The sequence below is a fragment of the Galeopterus variegatus genome, unplaced genomic scaffold (assembly GCF_000696425.1).
Source record: "Galeopterus variegatus unplaced genomic scaffold, G_variegatus-3.0.2 Scaffold8725, whole genome shotgun sequence".
Classification (NCBI taxonomy): Eukaryota; Metazoa; Chordata; class Mammalia; order Dermoptera; family Cynocephalidae; genus Galeopterus; species Galeopterus variegatus.
This window is the reverse complement of record NW_007734836.1, coordinates 58,646-77,025: the sequence shown is the minus strand read 5'-3', so window position 1 is coordinate 77,025 and position 18,380 is coordinate 58,646. Positions and strand designations below refer to the sequence as shown.

At 48.3% G+C, this 18,380-nt stretch overlaps 1 protein-coding gene across 4 annotated transcripts; it reads right to left on the bottom strand.

The window, feature by feature from the left end:
* Positions 1–13,569: 13,569 nt before the first annotated feature.
* Positions 13,570–17,846, bottom strand: ERAL1 (Era-like 12S mitochondrial rRNA chaperone 1). Of its 4 annotated transcripts, none has more exons than XM_008593113.1 (11): positions 17,555–17,837; positions 16,251–16,378; positions 16,060–16,137; positions 15,606–15,652; positions 15,411–15,472; positions 15,128–15,240; positions 14,788–15,036; positions 14,499–14,648; positions 14,314–14,394; positions 14,150–14,200; positions 13,570–14,054 (listed from the first exon to the last, which is right to left on the bottom strand). In XM_008593113.1, exons 1-11 carry the CDS (start codon positions 17,835–17,837, stop codon positions 14,019–14,021), a joined length of 1,278 nt encoding a protein of 425 aa, XP_008591335.1. In that variant the 3' UTR covers positions 13,570–14,018. The 4 variants fall into 4 exon arrangements, with proteins under 4 accessions (XP_008591335.1, XP_008591334.1, XP_008591337.1 ...); XM_008593112.1 differs by having other exon boundaries at positions 14,188–14,200; XM_008593115.1 differs by having other exon boundaries at positions 13,570–14,200; positions 17,555–17,846.
* Positions 17,847–18,380: the final 534 nt, after the last annotated feature.

The following is an 18,380-nucleotide window of genomic DNA, read 5'->3' as shown; positions in this document are numbered from 1 at the left end:
CTTACCGGTCATCTTTTTAAAAAAAAAAAAAAAAAAAAGATAACAATTCTCCCAAATTGATCTATGGGTTCAATACAGGGGCTGGCTGGTTAGCTCAATTGGTTAGACTGCAGCCTTATAAAGCTAAGGTCAGAGTTTGGATCCCAGTACAAGCCAGCTGCCAAAAAAAAAAGATATAGGTTCAATACAATCCCGATCAAAACCCCCAAATATTTTTGTTTTGTATTTTAGTTTTCGTTCTGGTGGTTGGCCAGCATGGGGATCCAACTCAAGAGATTTTTAATTAACAAACTAATTCTGGGGGCCGGCCCGTGGCTCACTCGGGAGAGTGCGGTGCTGATAACACCAAGGCCCCGGGTTCGGATCCCATATAGGGATGGCCGGTTCGCTCACTGGCTGAGCGTGGTGCTGATAACACCAAGTCAAGGGTTAAGATCCCCTTACCGGTCATCTTTTTAAAAAAAAAAAAAAAAAAAAGATAACAATTCTCCCAAATTGATCTATGGGTTCAATACAGGGGCTGGCTGGTTAGCTCAATTGGTTAGACTGCAGCCTTATAAAGCTAAGGTCAGAGTTTGGATCCCAGTACAAGCCAGCTGCCAAAAAAAAAAGATATAGGTTCAATACAATCCCGATCAAAACCCCCAAATATTTTTGTTTTGTATTTTAGTTTTCGTTCTGGTGGTTGGCCAGCATGGGGATCCAACTCAAGAGATTTTTAATTAACAAACTAATTCTGGGGGCCGGCCCGTGGCTCACTCGGGAGAGTGCGGTGCTGATAACACCAAGGCCCCGGGTTCGGATCCCATATAGGGATGGCCGGTTCGCTCACTGGCTGAGCGTGGTGCTGACAACACCAAGTCAAGGGTTAAGATCCCCTTACCGGTCATCTTTTAAAAACAAACAAACAAACAAACAAACTAATTCTGAAAGTTATAGGGAAATGCCAAAGGACCAAGAATAAGCAAGATAAACTTGAAAAAAAAGAGCAAAACTGGAGACTATCAGATAGCAACTCCTAAAGTTATAGTACTGAAAACAGTGGAGAAATGGAATAGAATGGAAAGTCTAGAAATACGGGGCCGGCCCGGTGGCGCACTGGATAGGTGCGCCGATTGGGAAGCGCGGCGGCGCTCCCGCCCGAGGGTTCGGATCCCACATACAGACCGGTTCCCGCTCACTGGCTGAGCGAGGCGCGGGAGCAACACCGAGGGTTGCAATCCCGTTGCCGGTCCCTGGTCCGGTACGGGGGCAACACTGAGGGTTGCGATCCGTTGCCGGACACGGAAAAAGACAAAAGACAAAAAAAAAAAAAAGAAATAGACCCACGCATAGAGAAACACTTTTTTTTTTAATGACAGCAGTGGCAAATACAGAGCTGTGGAGAAAGGATAATAGACAGTGAATATCTGTATGGGAAAAAAATGATTCTTGACCCCCATCCCCACAATGTACACAAAATCAGTTCTGAATGGATTGTAGATGTAAATGTGAAAAGCAATAAAACATGTAGAAAACAACAAGATATCTTTAAAACCATGGGATAGGAAAAGGTTTTGAAAATACAATATAAAAATCAATAATCATAAGGGAAAATATTGATAAATTGGAGCATTAAAATTAAGATATTTATCAGAAGAAATATTAATCTCTAGGGAATTACGTTAAGAAAAAAAATCTCAAAATATTACGTGCTTTCATTTATATAACTTTTTTTGGGGGGGGGGCGTTACAGGGATCAGAACACTTGACCTTAGTGTTACCAACACCTCGTTCTAACCAACTGAGCTAACCGGCCAGCCTAACTCTTTATATTTAATTGTGATAAAATACACAAACATAAAAGTTATCATCCCTGGGCCGGCCCGGTGGTGCACTGCTACAGTGCGCCGCTTGGGAGTGCGGTGGCGCTCCCACCAAGGGTTCGGATCCCACATACAGACCGGTTCCCGCTCACTGGCTGAGCGAGGTGTGGGAGCAACACTCAGGTTGCGATCCCGTTGCCGGTCCCGGTCCGGTACGGGCGCGACACTGAGGGTTGCGATCCGTTGCCGGACACGAAAAAAAGACAAAAAAAAAAAAAAAAAGTTATCATCCTAACCTTTTTTTTTTGTCCATTTTGAGACCGGCCGCACCGCGCTCAGCCAGTGAGCACACCGGTTATCCCTATATAGGATCTGAACCCGCAGCGGGAGCGCTGCTGCGCTCCCAGCACCACACTTTCCCGAGTGCGCCACAGGCTCGGCCCCTAACCATTTTTTAAGTGTATAGTTCAGTGGTATTAAGTACATTTACATTGCTGTGCAATCACCACTATTCATTTCCAGAATAGTTTTCATTTTGCAAGACTGAATCACTGCACTCAAACAATTCCTCATTCCCCGTCCCCGCAGCCCCTGGCAAACACCATTCTACTTTCTGTCTCTATTGAATTTAATCACTTTAGGTATCTCATATAAGTGGAACATACAGTATTGGTCTTTTTGTGTCTGGCTTATTTCACTTAGCATAATGTCCTCCAGTTTCTTTTTTTTTTTTTTTAAAAAAGATGACCGGTAAGGGGATCTTAACCCTTGACTTGGTGTTGTCAGCACCGCACTCTCCCGAGTGAGCCACGGGCTGGCCCCTCCAGTTTCATCCATATGATATATAGCATGCGTCAGAATTTCCTTCCCTTTTAAGGCTGAATTAGATAGATTTTTTTTTTTTTTTTCTTTTTTGGCTGCTGGCTGGTACAGGGATCTGAACCCTTGACCTTGGTGTCATAACACCAAACTCTAGCCAACTGAACTAACCGGCTAGCCCAATATTTTATTGTATGTATATAGCATACTTTCAATTTATCTGTTGATGCACGCTTGGATTACTAACACCTTTTGGCTATCATGAATAATGCTGCTTGTGAACATGAGTGTACAAATATCTCTTCAAGACCCTGATTTCAATTTTGGAGGGTATATATCCAGAAGTGGAATTGCTGGATCATATAGTAATTTTATCTTTAATTTTTATTTATTTATTTATTTTTTTCTGTTTTGTGTTGTTTTGGTTTTTTGCAGTTCGCCAGTACAGGGATCCAAACCCTTGAACCTGGTGTTATTATTCTTAATTTTTGGAGGAACCACTATATTGTTTTCCATGACAGCTATACGATTTTACATTCCCACTAACTGGGCACAAGCGTTCCAATTTCTCTGCGTCATTGTCAACACTTTTTTTTTTTTTTTTTTTTTTGCGGCTGGCCAGTAGAGGGATCCTAACACTTGATCTTGATGTTATAACACTGCGCTCTAACCAACTGGGCTAACCAGCCGGCCCCTGCACTTGTTATTTTCTAGTTTTTGGATACTAGCCATCCCTATAGGTGTGAGGTATATATAACATTTTTGAGATGACAAAATTTTAGAAATGGAGAACAGTTTAGTAGTTTCAGGGGGATGGGGATGGAAGGAATCCTCGTATTGGAACTGTTTGGTATCAACTACACAAGTGATAAAAATTGTATACAATTTATTTATTTTTATTTATTTATTTTTTTAAAGATGACCAGTAAGGGGATCTTAACCCTTGACTTGGTGTTGTCAGCACCATGCTCAGCCAGTGAGCCAACCGGCCATCCCTATCCTATATGGGATCCGAACCCGTGGCCTTGGTGTTATCAGCACAGCACTCTACCGAGTGAGCCACGGGCCGGCCCTAAAATTGTATAAAATTTAACACATACACAAATCAGCACAAGTAAAACAGGAAATCTGAATAAAATGAGTGGATTATATCAATGTCAACATCCTGTTATATTATTTGGTTGAGTGTGTGATATTACATTGTAGTTTTATAAAATGTCACCCTTGGAGAAAGTGAGAAAAGTGTACAGGGATCTCTCCATTTTATTTATTTTTGTTGACTGGCCAGTATGTGGATCCAAACCCTTTATCTTGGTGTTGTCATCACTCTGCTCTAATCAAGTGAGCTAACCAGCCAGTCTCCATATTATTTCGAACAATTGTATGTGAATCTACAACTATCTCAGTAGAAATTTCAATGAAGGCACACAAAAAACAAAATAAAACAAAACAAAATAAATAGTATTGGTAACACCAGGATCAAGAGTTCGGATCCTCATACCAGCCAGCTGCAAAAAAAAAAAAAAAGACACACACACACACACACACACACACACACTAAGAGAATGAGAAGGCAAGCCTCAGAGTAAGGGGGAAAGATATTTGCAATACATATGTCTGTGGAACAAACTAGCAACCAGAATATATTTTACTGATCAGTAAGGAAAAAGACAGATAACCCAGCAGAAAAATAGACAAATGATGGGCTCAGGCACTACACAGAATGTATGAAAATGTGTGTGGCAGATTGTATTTTCTAAAGATAGTGGCAATGATATCTTCCATCCCATATGTTCTTCTCACAGTGTGACTTTGACAGTCCTTCCAGTGAGAGGAAGAACTTATGCTGCCTTCCTTTGAAACTAGGTGCCCTTTTGTGATTATTTAGGTCACCAGAGTATGGCAGAACTGGCACTGTGTGACTTCAGAGGCTGGATCATAAAAGACAACATAGCTTCTGCTTTGTTGGCTGGAATACTCTTTCCTTAAGTCTTCAGCCACCGTGTAAGCAGTATGACTGTTCTGGGGCCACTGTACTGTGAGGAAGCCCAAAGCTACATGAATAGAGAGAGATACCTGTCCAGACCCCAGCTGCTGCAGCCCCCACCTGGCTGCATCTGCATGAGAGACCCCAAGCCAGTTCTGCCCAGCTGACCTCCTAAAATCAGACCTTTGAATCTGTGCGAGGTAGTAAAAGATTTGTTTGGGGTTTTTTTTTGTCTTTTGGTTGCTGGTATGAGGATTGAACCCTTGACCTTGACTTTAGTAGTATCATGCTCTAACCAAGTGAGCTAACTAGCTAGAGCCCCTGTTTATCATTTAAACTTCTTTTTATTTTTATTTTTCTTTCTTTATTTTTTTTTCTGACCGGTAAGGGGATCGCAACTCTCAGCACGGTGTGGTCTGCACCATGCTCAGCCAGTGAGTGCACCGACCATCCCTATATAGGATCCGAACCCGCGGCCTCAGCGCTACCAGCACCACCCTCTCCCGAGTGAGCCATGGGGCGGCGTTTATCATTTAAACTTCTAAGTTTGGGGACAATTTGCTACACAGTAATGGACTGGATAATGGGATAACTTCATTAGCCATCAGGGAAATACAAATTAAAACCAAAATGAGATATCACTACACACCCACCAGAATGACTAAAATGTAAAAAAGTGACAATACCAAGTGTGAGTGAAGATGTGGAGCAACTGGAACTTTCAAACACTGCTGGTAGAAATGTGTGTTGATACAACCACTTTGGAAATCTCTTTGACATTTTTGGGGCAGGGTGAGGGCTGGCTGGTATGGGGATCTGAACACAAGACCTTGGTGTTGCAACACCACGTTATATAACCATCTGAGCTAACCAGCCAGCCCTGAAAACCTGTTTGACAGAATCTATTATAGTTGAACATAAGCATACTCTTTGACCCAACCATTTTGCTCCCAACAGAAATATACATACATGTAGGTACAAGAATATTCATAGCAGCATTATGAATAATGGCCCCCAAATTCAAACAACCCAAATGTTGGGCCAAGCCCATGGCACACTCGGGAGAGTGCGGTGCTGGGAGCGCAGTGGCACTCCTGCCGCGGGTTCGGATCCTATATAGGGATGGCCGGTGCGCTCACTGGCTGAGCACAGTGTGGGCGACACCAAGCCAAGGGTTGCGATCCCCTTACCAGTCACAAAAAGGACAAAAAAACCCAAAACAAACAAACAAACAAAAACAAACAACCCAAACGTATATCAATGGTAGAGTGAAAAAATGTGCATTTAATTCATGAAATTGAATACTATACAGTAATGAAAACAACTTAATCCCTGAGTCAACTCTGTGAAAATAGCTACTACCCCTCATTTTATAAAATGAGGAAACTGAGGTGCCTGGAAGATAAGGGACTTGTCCAAGATCCACAGTAAGTGCCTGAGCCAGAACCAGGACTTGAACCCAGACTTCTAGATTCTGAAGCTCCTGCTCTTTTCATTTCTTCTTGTTGATCTTCAGGAAAGGGACGCCTGGGTGGCTGCAATGGGACCCAACTAGGAGATGGTCCAGGTTAGTGTTAGTGTCAGGGACAGTGACTAGCCAGGGGAGATGACCAGAGAGGCCCAGAAAAAGGTGGTCAGCAAGAAGACAGGCAGGGCCTTGCTGTCTACAAGAATGCTGTAGAAGAGGAAGGGACAATGATTTGGGGGTAGGGGGTGAAAAGGAGATGCATCAGCACCTGCACTGAAGCCAACGGACTCCCAGACGGGGGAGGCCTCTGTCCCCAGATCCCAGAACCAGCCTTGGGAAGGAGGAGTGGATAGCATAGGGCCTTCTGCCTAAGCCCTCTGAGACCTGCCCAGGCTGCCACTTTTCACCCTGGGCGCCTTCTGTGGACCCAGGATGCGGCAGAGAAGGGCTCACTATGCAGACAGGGCTCCTGGAGGGCACAGGTGATGCTGTTCCTCACTTCCTTGTGCTCGTGACTCTAGCCTTGGAAACTGTGAGGTGGCAGGGGACACTACTATTCCCAGTGCCTAGGCTTGAGGGCCCAGCAAAGAGGGAGTTAATGGCCCTGAAACATTTGCCTCTGGGGTGGGTGGGAACTGTCATGAGGAGCCTTGTCTGGCCTGATAGTCCAGGCTGCCTATCTCTTCCACAGCAGCTGTGAAGCAGACAGGTTGTCCTGGCAGGGAGGGCGGGAGGTGAGGGCCTGGCTGATGGCGGGAAGGATTTGAGGAGGTAGGAGCATCCAGACTCTCTGGGGATCCTTTCCTACCCAACAGCCCCCTTCAGGGCTGTGCCTGGAGACTGGAGCAGTCACGGCCCAAGTCTGGACGTGGGGGTCTCTACTGACCCAGAGAATAGGAACTGGGAGCTGATAGACTTAGGGAGGTGTTGATGGGAAGGTTTTCATGTCTGAATCAATACATGTCTCAGCAGGTGTCCAAGGGGTACAATATTATGGGCATCTGCACAGGTATCTAAGTGGGCACACATGCCCATGGGTATGTGTCCTCGGAGGAGACGAACAGAGAAGGCCCTTTGCAAAGCCAGAAGGGAAGCAGCCCAGCATTTGTTGAGCTCCTGTTGTATGTGAGCCAGGTTAGAAATGTCCACTTTTAGGGCCGGCCCGTGGCTCACTCGGGAGAGTGCGGTGCTGATAACACCAAGGCCCCGGGTTTGGATCCCACATAGGGATGGCCGGTTCGCTCACTGGCTGAGCGTGGTGCTGACACCACCAAGTCAAGGGTTGAGATCCCCTTACCGGTCATCTTTATGTAAAAAAAAAAAAAGAAATGTCCACTTTTACTATCTCATTTCATCTTCACAAAGATCATGGAAAAAAAGGCATCTTAATCCTATTTTACTAACGAGGAAGTCAAGTCTCCAAGATGGGGGGCAGGGGCCAGGTGACTCAGCAGGTACTGGTGGATCCCAGGCTGACAAATCCAGAGCTATGCATTTTCCCTTTGTCTCTGAGTCCATTCTGGGCAGGTAGTCTGGAAAACAAGTAGGAACTCTAAGGTACAACTCCTGAACTGTAAAGACTGAAGCTCCGGTTCAAGCCAAGGATGGCCTGTGATGCCAGGACAAGTGAGCTGCATAAGAGGGCCTGGCTCCCAAGCTGCAGAAATTCAGAGAAAGGAGAGAAGATTGTTGCAGGATTAGAGCTGGCTGAGAGCAGCAATTTGAAGAGGCTTAAAAAGGGGTCAGATGAGTGGGTGAAGTCTGGTGAAACAGAAGCGAGGAGGGAATTCATGTGTTCAGGGGCTTTCCCACACGTTCTTTCATGAATCTTTTCAAGGAACTTGTGAGGTAAGTATTATTGTCATCCCCATTTTATAGACAAGGAGACTGAGGCTCAGAGAGACGAAGTAAGCAATATGCTCAGAATCGCATTACTGAGAACTGGCAAAACTCAGGTCTGATTCCATTGCCCCTGCAACTCAAAAAGGCCCCACAGAGACACACACAGAACCAATCTCATTCATAGTAGGTTTGTACACAGAGCCCAGGAATCTGGAGAACAGGGTTGTCTGGAGTCTGGAGAACAGAGTTGTAGTCCTGCCTCTTCTACTGATTTACTGTGTGACTCAGGGCCCAGCACTTCCTCTCTGAGACTCAGTTTCTTTATTGTAAAATTGGCATGCAGTCATCTTTTAGAGACTAATGGACATTGGCAAAGCCCCATGGGAAGCCATTCCTAGGATCCCACTCCCTAGAAGGGCTCCAGGGGCATCTGGGAACATTGCTTGACATACAAACTTGCTTGTGGAGCTGAAAGGCATAAGGAATGTAAAGGAACGCATTGAGTGCTTGAGCATGTGTTGGCACTGTTTCTGGAAGTTGGCATCTGTTCAGTGTAAGGCATTCTCCAAACATCTCCCAGGGTAAGACCCATGAAGAATGCTGGGCCACGGAGATGAATCAGACAAGGTACTTCAAGGAGTAGCTAGAGACAAACAAGTGATCAGAGAAATTCACCAAAGTGTGATGAGGAAAACAGTAACAGCAGGTCCAAAGCCTGGACATAGGGAGCAAGTGTCAGGAAGAGTTGGGAGAAGCTTCACAGACTAGTCAGGGTGAAACCATGCAGTCATCTTCAGCAAATTCCTAAATCTCAAACCCTCATTTTTAATTTAATTTTTTTGGTGACTGACTGGTATGGGGATCTGAACCCTTGACCTTGGTGTCACTCTAACAAACTGCGCTAACTGGCCAGCCCCTCAAGTCCCCCATGTATTCCATGGAGAATAAGAATTAGAACAGTTTTCCAGCTTTTTTAAAAATTTATTTAATTTATTTTTTTTTTATTTTTTGTCTTTTTTCGTGTCCGGCAACGGATCACAACCCTCAGTGTCGCGCCCATACCGGACCGGACCGGGACCGGCAACGGGATTGCAACCCTCGGTGTTGCGACCGCGCCTCGCTCAGCCAGTGAGCGGGAACCGGTCTGTATGTGGGATCCGAACCCTCGGCGGGAGTGCCGCCGCGCTTCCCAAGCGGCGCACTGTAGCAGTGCACCACTGGGCCGGCCCCTTTTCCAGCTTTTTTCACGTCAGTTAAACTCCCGGATCCACCCTGTGCTCTTACTTTGTATCCCCTGTATCTAAAGCAAAACAGGAGAACAAGAACTTTCCAGAACTTCTCAAAGTCCTTGGTTCCAGGATGAGTTTTGCTGCTGACTGTGCTGTGAGCGAGATACTGAATGAGTAAAGCATTGACTAATGGACATGCTAAAAGAGAGCCATTATTTGGCCTTTCTTATCTTTGAAACTGCTAACATCATGAAAACTTAGTAAAGCAACAAAGAGGACAATAAGAGCAATTTTACTAGATGAATCTATTTTTTTAAATGCATATGTTGTGTCTCTGTGTGTTGTGTGTCTATATATATGGGTTTTGTACATGTGTGCATTGTATGTGTTTCACACGCTATGTGTGCTTGTCTGAGTATCTGGGTGTCTGCTGCTGCCTTCCTGTTCCTCTTAGGGTCATGTGTTCTCTGATGCTGAGGGTGGAGGGAACCCTGAGGCTTTGTGTGATTGTCTCCCCCTCTCTGGGCCTCAGTTTCCTCTGCTAAATAAATGAGGGACTTGAACTCCGTGATTTTGGAGTCAGACATGCTACTGTTGTGCCACGAGGTCTGAGCACCAGGATTTTGAAGGATGCTTGCAGATCTTGCCATCCTTTTTTTTTGTTTTTAATAAAAGATGACCAGTAAGAGGATCTTAACCCTTGACTTGGTGTTGTCAGCACCACGCTCTCCCAAGTGAGCCACGGGCCAGCCCCAGATCTTACCATCTTAACTTCATTGTTCACCATATGGTTCAAGGACTTCTTCCAAAGAAGGTCCAAATAAAAGTCCAGAGCTTAAAGCTGCAGTGGCAGGAACTGGAGTTAGACTTCTGAAGGATAAAGGCCCAGACAGCCCTATACTAGCTTCAGGGGAGTCATGGAGCTCCTGCTCTGAAGTAAAAGCTCTCGGAATTTGAGGCCAGGACCAAGCACGCAGACAGTGTCCCCCCACCCTCATGCTGGCCATAATCTCCATGTGACTCGCAGAAAGGGAGAGGGACTTCCACTCCAACTCCCTATGGGGCACCAGGGAGGCAGAGGAATGGAAGAGCACCTGTCCAGGAAGACATGCCTAGGTGGGCAGTGTCCTCAGGTCCTGCTCCAGCCCCCGTAGGCTCCTGATAAGCAGAAGGCACTGGGTCCCCACCCTGATAGCCCAAGGTTCACTTATCAGGGAACCCAGACTACTCCACCCAGGCCCAGACTCTCTTCCAGCCCACACCCTGATCACGGCACCACTGCCCCCCCAACCCCCAGCCAGGGGCCACAGCCACAGGATCTCTGGCTGGCTGAGATCTCTTTCTCCTCTACCTCCAAGACTCCAGGTTTCTGCCCATGCTCCCCTTAGGGTGCTACCCTCAGGGACTAAGCAAAGCCTAGGCAGAGAGTGGAATGAAGTTTAGCCCTGGTGCATGAAGCCCTCACTCCAGTAAAGGAGTTGTCTGTGAAGTCTCTGAGTAGAGGGAACCTGGCAGGAGGGGTACAGCACAAGAAAGGGGGTCACAGTGAGGCAGGAACAGACATAGTGATAATTCCTCGCCTGGTCAGAGCACCTGGGCTTATAAAGCTTTCTCACCCATATTTCTCACTTGATTCTTACAACTTGATGAGGTTTGTGTCATCACCGAAGCTTAGAGAAGTGCAATTTGTCCCCAGTCACACAGCAAGTGAGACAGAGGAAAGGAGGGAAGGAAAGGGACATTTATCCCACATGTGCTGGGCTCTGGTCTGGGAGTGTGAGATGAGCACTCCCGTAACCCTCAACACCACTATGTAAGGTAGGTATTGATGGCTCCCATCTTACATTTGAGGAACCCAAGAGTACTTGGTCCAAAGGCACAGAGCAGGACACAGTAGAGCTGAGACTATCACTCAGGGCCTGTCACCTCTAAATCTGGGCTCTCTTAATGGTCCCGAGCTGCTTTCAAGAATATTCCATGGGCTTTTAGATTTCAACAACAGGCCTCACCCATGGCCTTCAGTGGGTTCCTGTGGGAAGGGGGTGAGGTGGGAATCAACTTGTTTGAACGCCTTCTGTGGGCAAGCACCAGCATTGTGCTAAGTGCTTTACCATCGGTTCATCACCTAGCTTTCACAACTCTGTGAACTGTGGACTATTATTATTCCTATTTACAAATGAGAATAGAGGGCCCAAGAGAAAAAAATGCCCTGTGTGAGATAGCCACGGCTTTGTCTGTCTGCACCCCCAGGCCAAGGTCTCTCTCCTCCCCCACAATACGTTAGGCTCAGCTTGATGTCAGTCATTGGATATGAACATTTATTTAGCCACTACTATGTGGTAGAGATCTATCAGTGAATAAACCAGGCCCTCACGATTATTTCCTTAATATGAATAATTACATAAATAAATAAGCCCATAACAGGAAGATTTAAATAGCCTGGGAAGGGCCAGCCTGTGGCTCACTCGGTAGAGTGTGGTGCTGATAACACCAAGGCCACGGGTTCGGATCCTATATAGGGATGGCCGGTTTGCTCACTGGCTGAGCGTGGTGCTGACAACACCAAGTCAAGGGTTGAGATCCCCTTACCGGTCATCTTTTAAAAAAAAAAAAAGATAAATAGCCTGGGAAGACTTCTGTGGAAGTAATAGAGATCTGAAGAGGGACCGGGGCTTAACTAGACAAGAAATGAGGGCAGATCATGCTAGGCAGAGGGTTGAGCATGTTTCAGAGTCCTGTGGCAGAAGGAAACAGAACACCTCCAAAGAACCAAAAGAAGGTTGGGTCTCTCCTCCCACTCCCCATCCTGGTCTAGTCCGCCCCTACAGAGGAGTATAACTGGCCCCCAGCACACAGACCAGATTATCTAGGATGTGGGAAAGGGAGGGAGTGTCTCCCAGAATGGGGGTCTAAATAGCAGAGGCCCTGCTTTGAGGAGCCTCTACACCAGGAGTCTCCCCTTCCCCACAGGCAGAGAACCAAATGGTGCCAGGGTCTTATTGTAAGTGCCTTGGGCTCTGAAGAATGAGCTGCCATCCACTCATGCTGGTGCCTAAAAGAGCCGGGGATTTAGCTGCTCTCAAATCTCCCAGCAGAGCACCCCCACCCAGGTGATCCTGCTGGGGCAGGGGTAGGCAGAGGCTCTCTGCCTGCCTAGGTCTGACCTCCTCAGGCTCAGCATACACATAGGCAGTGAATGGAACTTTAGACTGAGGGGTCCTGTGAGCCTGCCACCTGATTCCAGAGAGATCCAGCTGCCAGGACCTTCCCTGCCCTACAGAGATTCAATTAACATTCCCTACAACCATAAAAAAAAAAAATCTTCCACCAGGGATCTGACCAGCAATTAAGCCCTGAAGGATGGGTGAGGCTGTTTTTTGTCCTCCCCAGCCCAGAAGACAGATGATCAGCTTCATGGGGATGGGAGTGAAGGACGGACTTTAGGCTTAGCAAGGTCCATAAAAAGACTATGTGACCGTACAAGCCAGCTGCCCAAAAAAAAGAGTGCCTGAAAAAAGCCTAATGAGAGAGGGGCCAGTGCCCTTAGTACTATGGAGTCCAGCAGGGGAAGGGTTAAGAGGCAGGGCCTTCTAGAACCAGGAAAAGAGTCCCACCCAAGGGAGGGGCTGGTGGGTTAAAAGGCAGCAGCTTGAGTGAAGGGAAAGGAGGACAGGGTCTCCCTACATCCTAAGGCCTGCCCAATCTGCAGTTCCAGCTCCTGGTAAGTGCTCCTTCTCTTTGTCTGTCTACTTGTTGGTCTGACCAGAGGGAACCTCCTGCTTCATTATGTAATCTCTGGCTTAACTCTGCCTCTGGGTCCCTAAGCGATCTCAACAGACCCTAGCTCTGCAGGGGCCTCTTCAGGCCAGTCCCCTTCCCCTAACCCACTTGGACTCTGACCACAGAATCATGACATTGGTCTGGGAGGTAGCTGTGGAGCAGGGAGGGTAGCTTTGTGTGTCCAGCCCTGACCTGCCCCTAACCCCTGGCTCTCCCTGCCCACAGAACTCTCCAAGCCATGCTTCTTGTGGCCCCTGCAGGGCCCTGGCTGGGATATCATCATATACTGTAAGTTTGCGATGAGACACTACAGTATAGATGATGTACTAGTCCGGGTACCCCCAGCTCTGGAGCCTGACGCAGGCAGGGGAGATGCTTCAAGACCAAAGCGCTCACCGCTCAGCCTATCACAGCCTGCTGACCACCAGGGCACTTGGGAATGGCAAGGAAACCGTTACCATTACTGAGTTTAGTAATGGTAATGGTTCTCTTGCTGCACCCAGAAAACGTGCCAGGAAGAGCGCTCAGGACCCTGGAGCAGAACACTGGAAGGGAAAAAGACCAAACATGGCGGTCAGGGTGAGGGAATGGGTATATTTTCTCTTTCTTCTTCCAAACAAATAAAGATGAGAACCAGAATACTTGTCTTTTAACTTTATTAGCATCGGAGACTGGGAAGACAGATAGGGTGGAAGGATGAAAGATTTGGGAGCAGGTGGGAGCCCTATTTCACTCAGGTAACATGGGTCCTTACACAGTTTCAAGGTGGGAGAACTGGGGGGAGATGAGAAAGAGCTCCTCCCAGCTAATAAAGGCAACTCAGAGGGAAACTGTGGGCTCAATGCCAGCTGGAGGCAGTGTGGCACTGTTCCCACCAAGGGGCCAACTTCTGAGACCTAAGTAGCTATGGCCCCAGGCAGAGAAAATACTTGGGAACTGGGCAAAGTCAGTTTCCTTCCTCCAATAGGAAACAGAGCTGGGCAGGGACTGTGAAGATTCAGCAAGGCCAGGCCAGCCCAGCCACCAGCCTGTCAATGTCCATATTCCTCACCAGTCCCCATAGGCCCCCCAGGCAGGAGCACTTCTGGTCAGTAACTCCTGCAAGAAGCTTGAGCTGGGATGCCCTGGGAGGGGAAGTAGAGAGTGATCACTTGAGGAGGTTCACAGAGAGGCGGATCTGAACGTCACAGAGGAAGATGTCCATGAGGTCACGGCCCACCTCCTGTGCAATCTGGGAGATCAGGTGCCCCTTCTTACCAATCAGCATCTTCTGAATGTGGGTAAAAGAGAGGGACATGATCCTGCTGTCAGGGCTCCCAAGTTGGGGGAAGAACCCCTGCCTAACACAGCCTCGGTCCCTTCTCCAACCCTAGCCTCACTTACCACATGAGATTCTTTGGGCACCAGAAGCTTCTGTTGGATCACCAGCTCCCCGCTTGGTCCTTCCTCCCACACCACCGTTTTCTGTACGGGGAGACATCATGATTAGTCAGATCATAATACCCAGCTGTAGTGCTGTGGGTGTGTGCCTGGTATAGAGCCCCCAGATCCCTTCACTCTGCCTGCACCTGCTGCACACTGTAGGGCACCTCTTGGGGCAGGTGCTCTAGAAGCTTCTCTCGGATGATGTTGGTGCAAATCTCTTCAGGTGTCTGGGTAGTGAGGACCTCACTGTGGAACTCCCAGGCCCCTGGCCGGGCCTGCGCCAGGAGGTATTGCTGTGGGCACAGAGGGAGTAGGTGGGCATCTCAACCCCAACCAAAACATTCCTACTCACCCTTGCTTCCAGAAGGAAATCGGAGGCTTATCTTCGCATTGTAGAAACCAACGGCCAGCCTATGACCAAGGCTAACTGACCTTTAGTATCTTCACATCCTCCTGGCTTAGGGCTGACAACATGAAGATCTCCTGGAAGTGGGGCCAGCCAATCCTCTGATGGCTTTCCACAGACTGTGTGTCTGGGCCCTTAGCTACCGGGCTAGGGCAAGGAGTGTTGGGGCATGAGCGGAAGGCCTGCCTCATCTTGAGCTTCTTGCCATTGACCACACCTTCAGTGAGGGCTGCAGTGAGCTCCAGAAGAACTGATTTCTGTTTCAGGCAATCTACCTGGGCACAGAGGATTGGCAAAGGCTGTGTGGTCAGCAAGATGGCGGCTTTGGAGAGAAGTAGACCCCTTCCTGAGGTGGGCAGTGCTCACTTTGTTCATGACAAGGATGCTGGGGACCTGGGAGAACTGGGTCAAGCACTGGAGCACCTGGGGGCTGAGCTTGTTCCGAGTCCACTTGTCTGAGACATCCACAAGAACCACAACTGGAAAATGGCAGAGAAGGGAGAAGGACAAGGATATGACAACTCTTCTTCTAGCCCCCACAGAACCTTCCACGGTATGGGCTCTGGCCAACCCCCACTCCCCAAACCACCAAGAATGAAAGGCCGTGACCCCAGTAAACTGGGCTTCAGGTTCCTATCCTGTGCCTAACCAAGATCAGCAGATTCCATGCTCTTCCATGGATCTTCCAACAAAGAGGACTCCAGATGGTGCCTGAGGGACAGACAGGAATGCATCAGTCAGGAAGTATCTCATGAATGATGCATTCCTGATGAGGGGCAGGGGGTGGTAAGGGGTTTTTCCAGCCCCTATGACAACCTCCCCCCCCCGTTTCCACAGCCACTACCTCTTCTTTTTAACAGGACTGATGACGCCAGGTGTGTCAAGTAGAATCTAAAATCAGGAAAGATACCCATACTCCAAGAGGAAAGATTATGGCTGGGGAGTGAGACAGAGGCCACCCTTGATGTCCAGAGGCTGCCCTCCCTTTCTGGCCAAGCTATCACTGATTTTAGATTTTTACCCTTCAGCTTTGTTTTAACTCTAGAAGGGGTTCACGGAGGAAGATGATGGCTGAGAATGTATGCAAAATTAGGAAGCAATAAAGAGGGAATGAGACCTTTCTGACAAGATGCAGAGGGAGTTAGGTAAAGACAAAACTGTCGCAGGCCTAAAGGAAGAGGAGGTCCCCTTCCCTTGGATAAATAAATCTAAGCATCATTTTCTTCAAGAATAATAAGGGAGATCCTCTTAGCTTTACCCTCTGTCCTGTTTTCAGCACTCCCTCTGTAGTTACTCACCACCTGGACCTCTTTCTCTGTGATGACCCCCAGAGCTTGGCAGCGAGTGGTGTGCACCTTCTTGGAGACAGGGAACACCTGCCAGGAACAAAGAATTCCAAGTGAAGTCCCAGATCCCTCCAGGACCATCCATGAAGGCATACCAAGAAGTGAGAGATGAAAAGGGTGGGAGGGTCAAGGGTGCAGCATACTTTTCGGCCCAGCAGCTGGTTGGAGAGTGTTGACTTCCCTGCATTCGGGGCTCCCAAAACAACTGCTCGTAGGACCCGGGGATTCTCAGGCATGTCAGGGCGATGGACCAAGAGGAGATCCTGCTCATCTGTGTGTTGGTGGGAAGAGGAGTGAGACATAGTGGAATCTGGATTTCTTGTCAGGTGCTCCATCCTGCCCTCTCACAAAGGAACAGTGGTACAAGATTAGTGCACCAGGTTGAAATCACCAACACCTGACTTTAAGACTTAGTTTGTCCCTTAATTTGTTTATGTGGCTTTATCAAGTTCTCTAACCTAAGCCCCCTCATTTCTCATATGTAAAACAGAGTTGAGATATTAATGGTACCTACTTAACTACTTATAACTTTCATTGTGTAAAACCACGCCTGGCACTTAAGAGGTACTCAATCACTGCGTGTAATTGTATTGTGTAGTGTGCCTGGGAAATGTATGTACGTGTGTGAATGTACAGCTAGGCTAGATAAAGCCAGAAATTTCTCCAGCTCTGACTATCACCCTACTAAGGGTGCTATGAAGGCTCTGCAAGCTTTTTTTCCTTGTTTTAGTTCTTTATGACATTGTACTGCAATTACCAGTTTATGCGTCTAAACTCTACACTACTTCAAGAACAAAGTGTGCTATTTCCTAGGCGTAACTCAGTGTGTAAGTAGATGGGGCTCAACTTGTATTTATTGATGAAGTTTGCTTCCCATGTAGGGGCAGAGCTCAACTCTGTCTTGTCTGTGGCCCTTCAATTTCGTGATTCTTCATGAGCGTTTCCGGTTTTTTTTTTTTTTTTTTTTTTTTTTTTTTGTCTTTTTTCGTGATTCGTGACCGGCAACGACCGCAACCCTCAGTGTTGCGCCCGTACCGGACCAGGACCGGCTACGGGATCGCAACCCTCGGCATTGCCCCCGCTCCTCGCTCAGCCAGTGAGCGGCCGGTCTGTATGTGGGATCCGAACCCTCGGCGGGAGCGCGATCCGAACCCTCGGCGGGAGCGCCACCGCGCTTCCCAAGCGGCGCACTGTAGCAGTGCGCCACCGGGCCGGCCCCCAGCGTTTCTGGTTTTGACCAAATCGGTTCCCTCTTCCTTCTAAACTCTTAGAACCTGGTATCCTCCCTCCTATGAAATCTTTCACTGCTCGCCTCTCAGGGTCGCGAAATCGTTTTCTGTAAAACAGAACGGAAGACGATATCCCCAGAGACTGAGGGGTTTCCCGACTCAGGACCTTCAGTGCTAAAACCGTCACAGTCCCAGGAAAACCAGCCAGGGCCCTTTACCTCTGTGCATAGCCACGGCGGGGGCGCGAGGAGTCAGCAAACTGTCGGACTGAGGGAATCCGAGGAAGCGGTCCAGGGCTGAGCCTTGGCCATACCTGCGAGAAGCCGAGGCTAAGCGGGGACCAGAAAAAGCGGCGCCCGAGACACAGGACACGCACCTCCGTTGACAGTCTAAGAGTGAGGGGAGCGAGGCCACCCACTCCCTCGTGGTGTGGGGGCCCAGTTCCCAGATCCCTAACACCCCTCGAACAAGCCCAACACCGCGCCAGCCGGGGGCAGCCATTACAGCCGCAATGCACGCCGGGAGCCGACCACAAGCGCACCTACGATTGGACAGAGCGGCCGACAAACGAGCGAGTAGGAGAGCGCTAGACAGGCCCACACAGAGCGGAGACACACGGGATGTCGGAGGTGGGGTGGGGAAGGAACTGCCCTGGAGACTGGCGAAGGTTAAGAAAAGGGAAAGTGTGTGTTTAGGGTCTGTGTGAGCATGGGACTCGTTTTGGACTCCCATACGTGTCTTATTTTCTTCTTCTCCTGCCAAAGTTTTGTAAAAGGGCTTTCTATCCCTGCATCCTGAAAGACTACATCTCCCACGGGGCCAGGCGGCAGAAGTGCTCCTCCCCGCGCGTGGCATCACCTAGAGGGAGAAATCGCCGGATCAAGGGAGGAATGGTGGTGGGCGTGCGGACGGGCGCTCTTCCGCCTGTCCCCGTAAGGGTTTGTTTTTTGTGTTCTTTTTTTTTTTTTTTTTTTTAATTTTTTTCCAGCCTTGGGCCTGTAGGGTGCTGTGGCTTGGCCTCGCGGGCCGGGGGGGCCCCCCCGG

Bases quoted from the DNA above. Each gene is read 5' to 3' on its own strand.
- ERAL1 (XM_008593115.1), bottom strand. From the start codon at position 17,837: ATGGCTGCCCCCGGCTGGCGCGGTGTTGGGCTTGTTCGAGGGGTGTTA. The intron at 15,653-16,059 runs GTGAGTAACTAC...TCCTGATTTTAG, and splicing joins CAGAGAAAGAGGTCCAGGTG to ATTCTACTTGACACACCTGG. The intron at 14,649-14,787 runs GTCAGTTAGCCT...CTGTGCCCACAG, and splicing joins AGGATGTGAAGATACTAAAG to CAATACCTCCTGGCGCAGGC.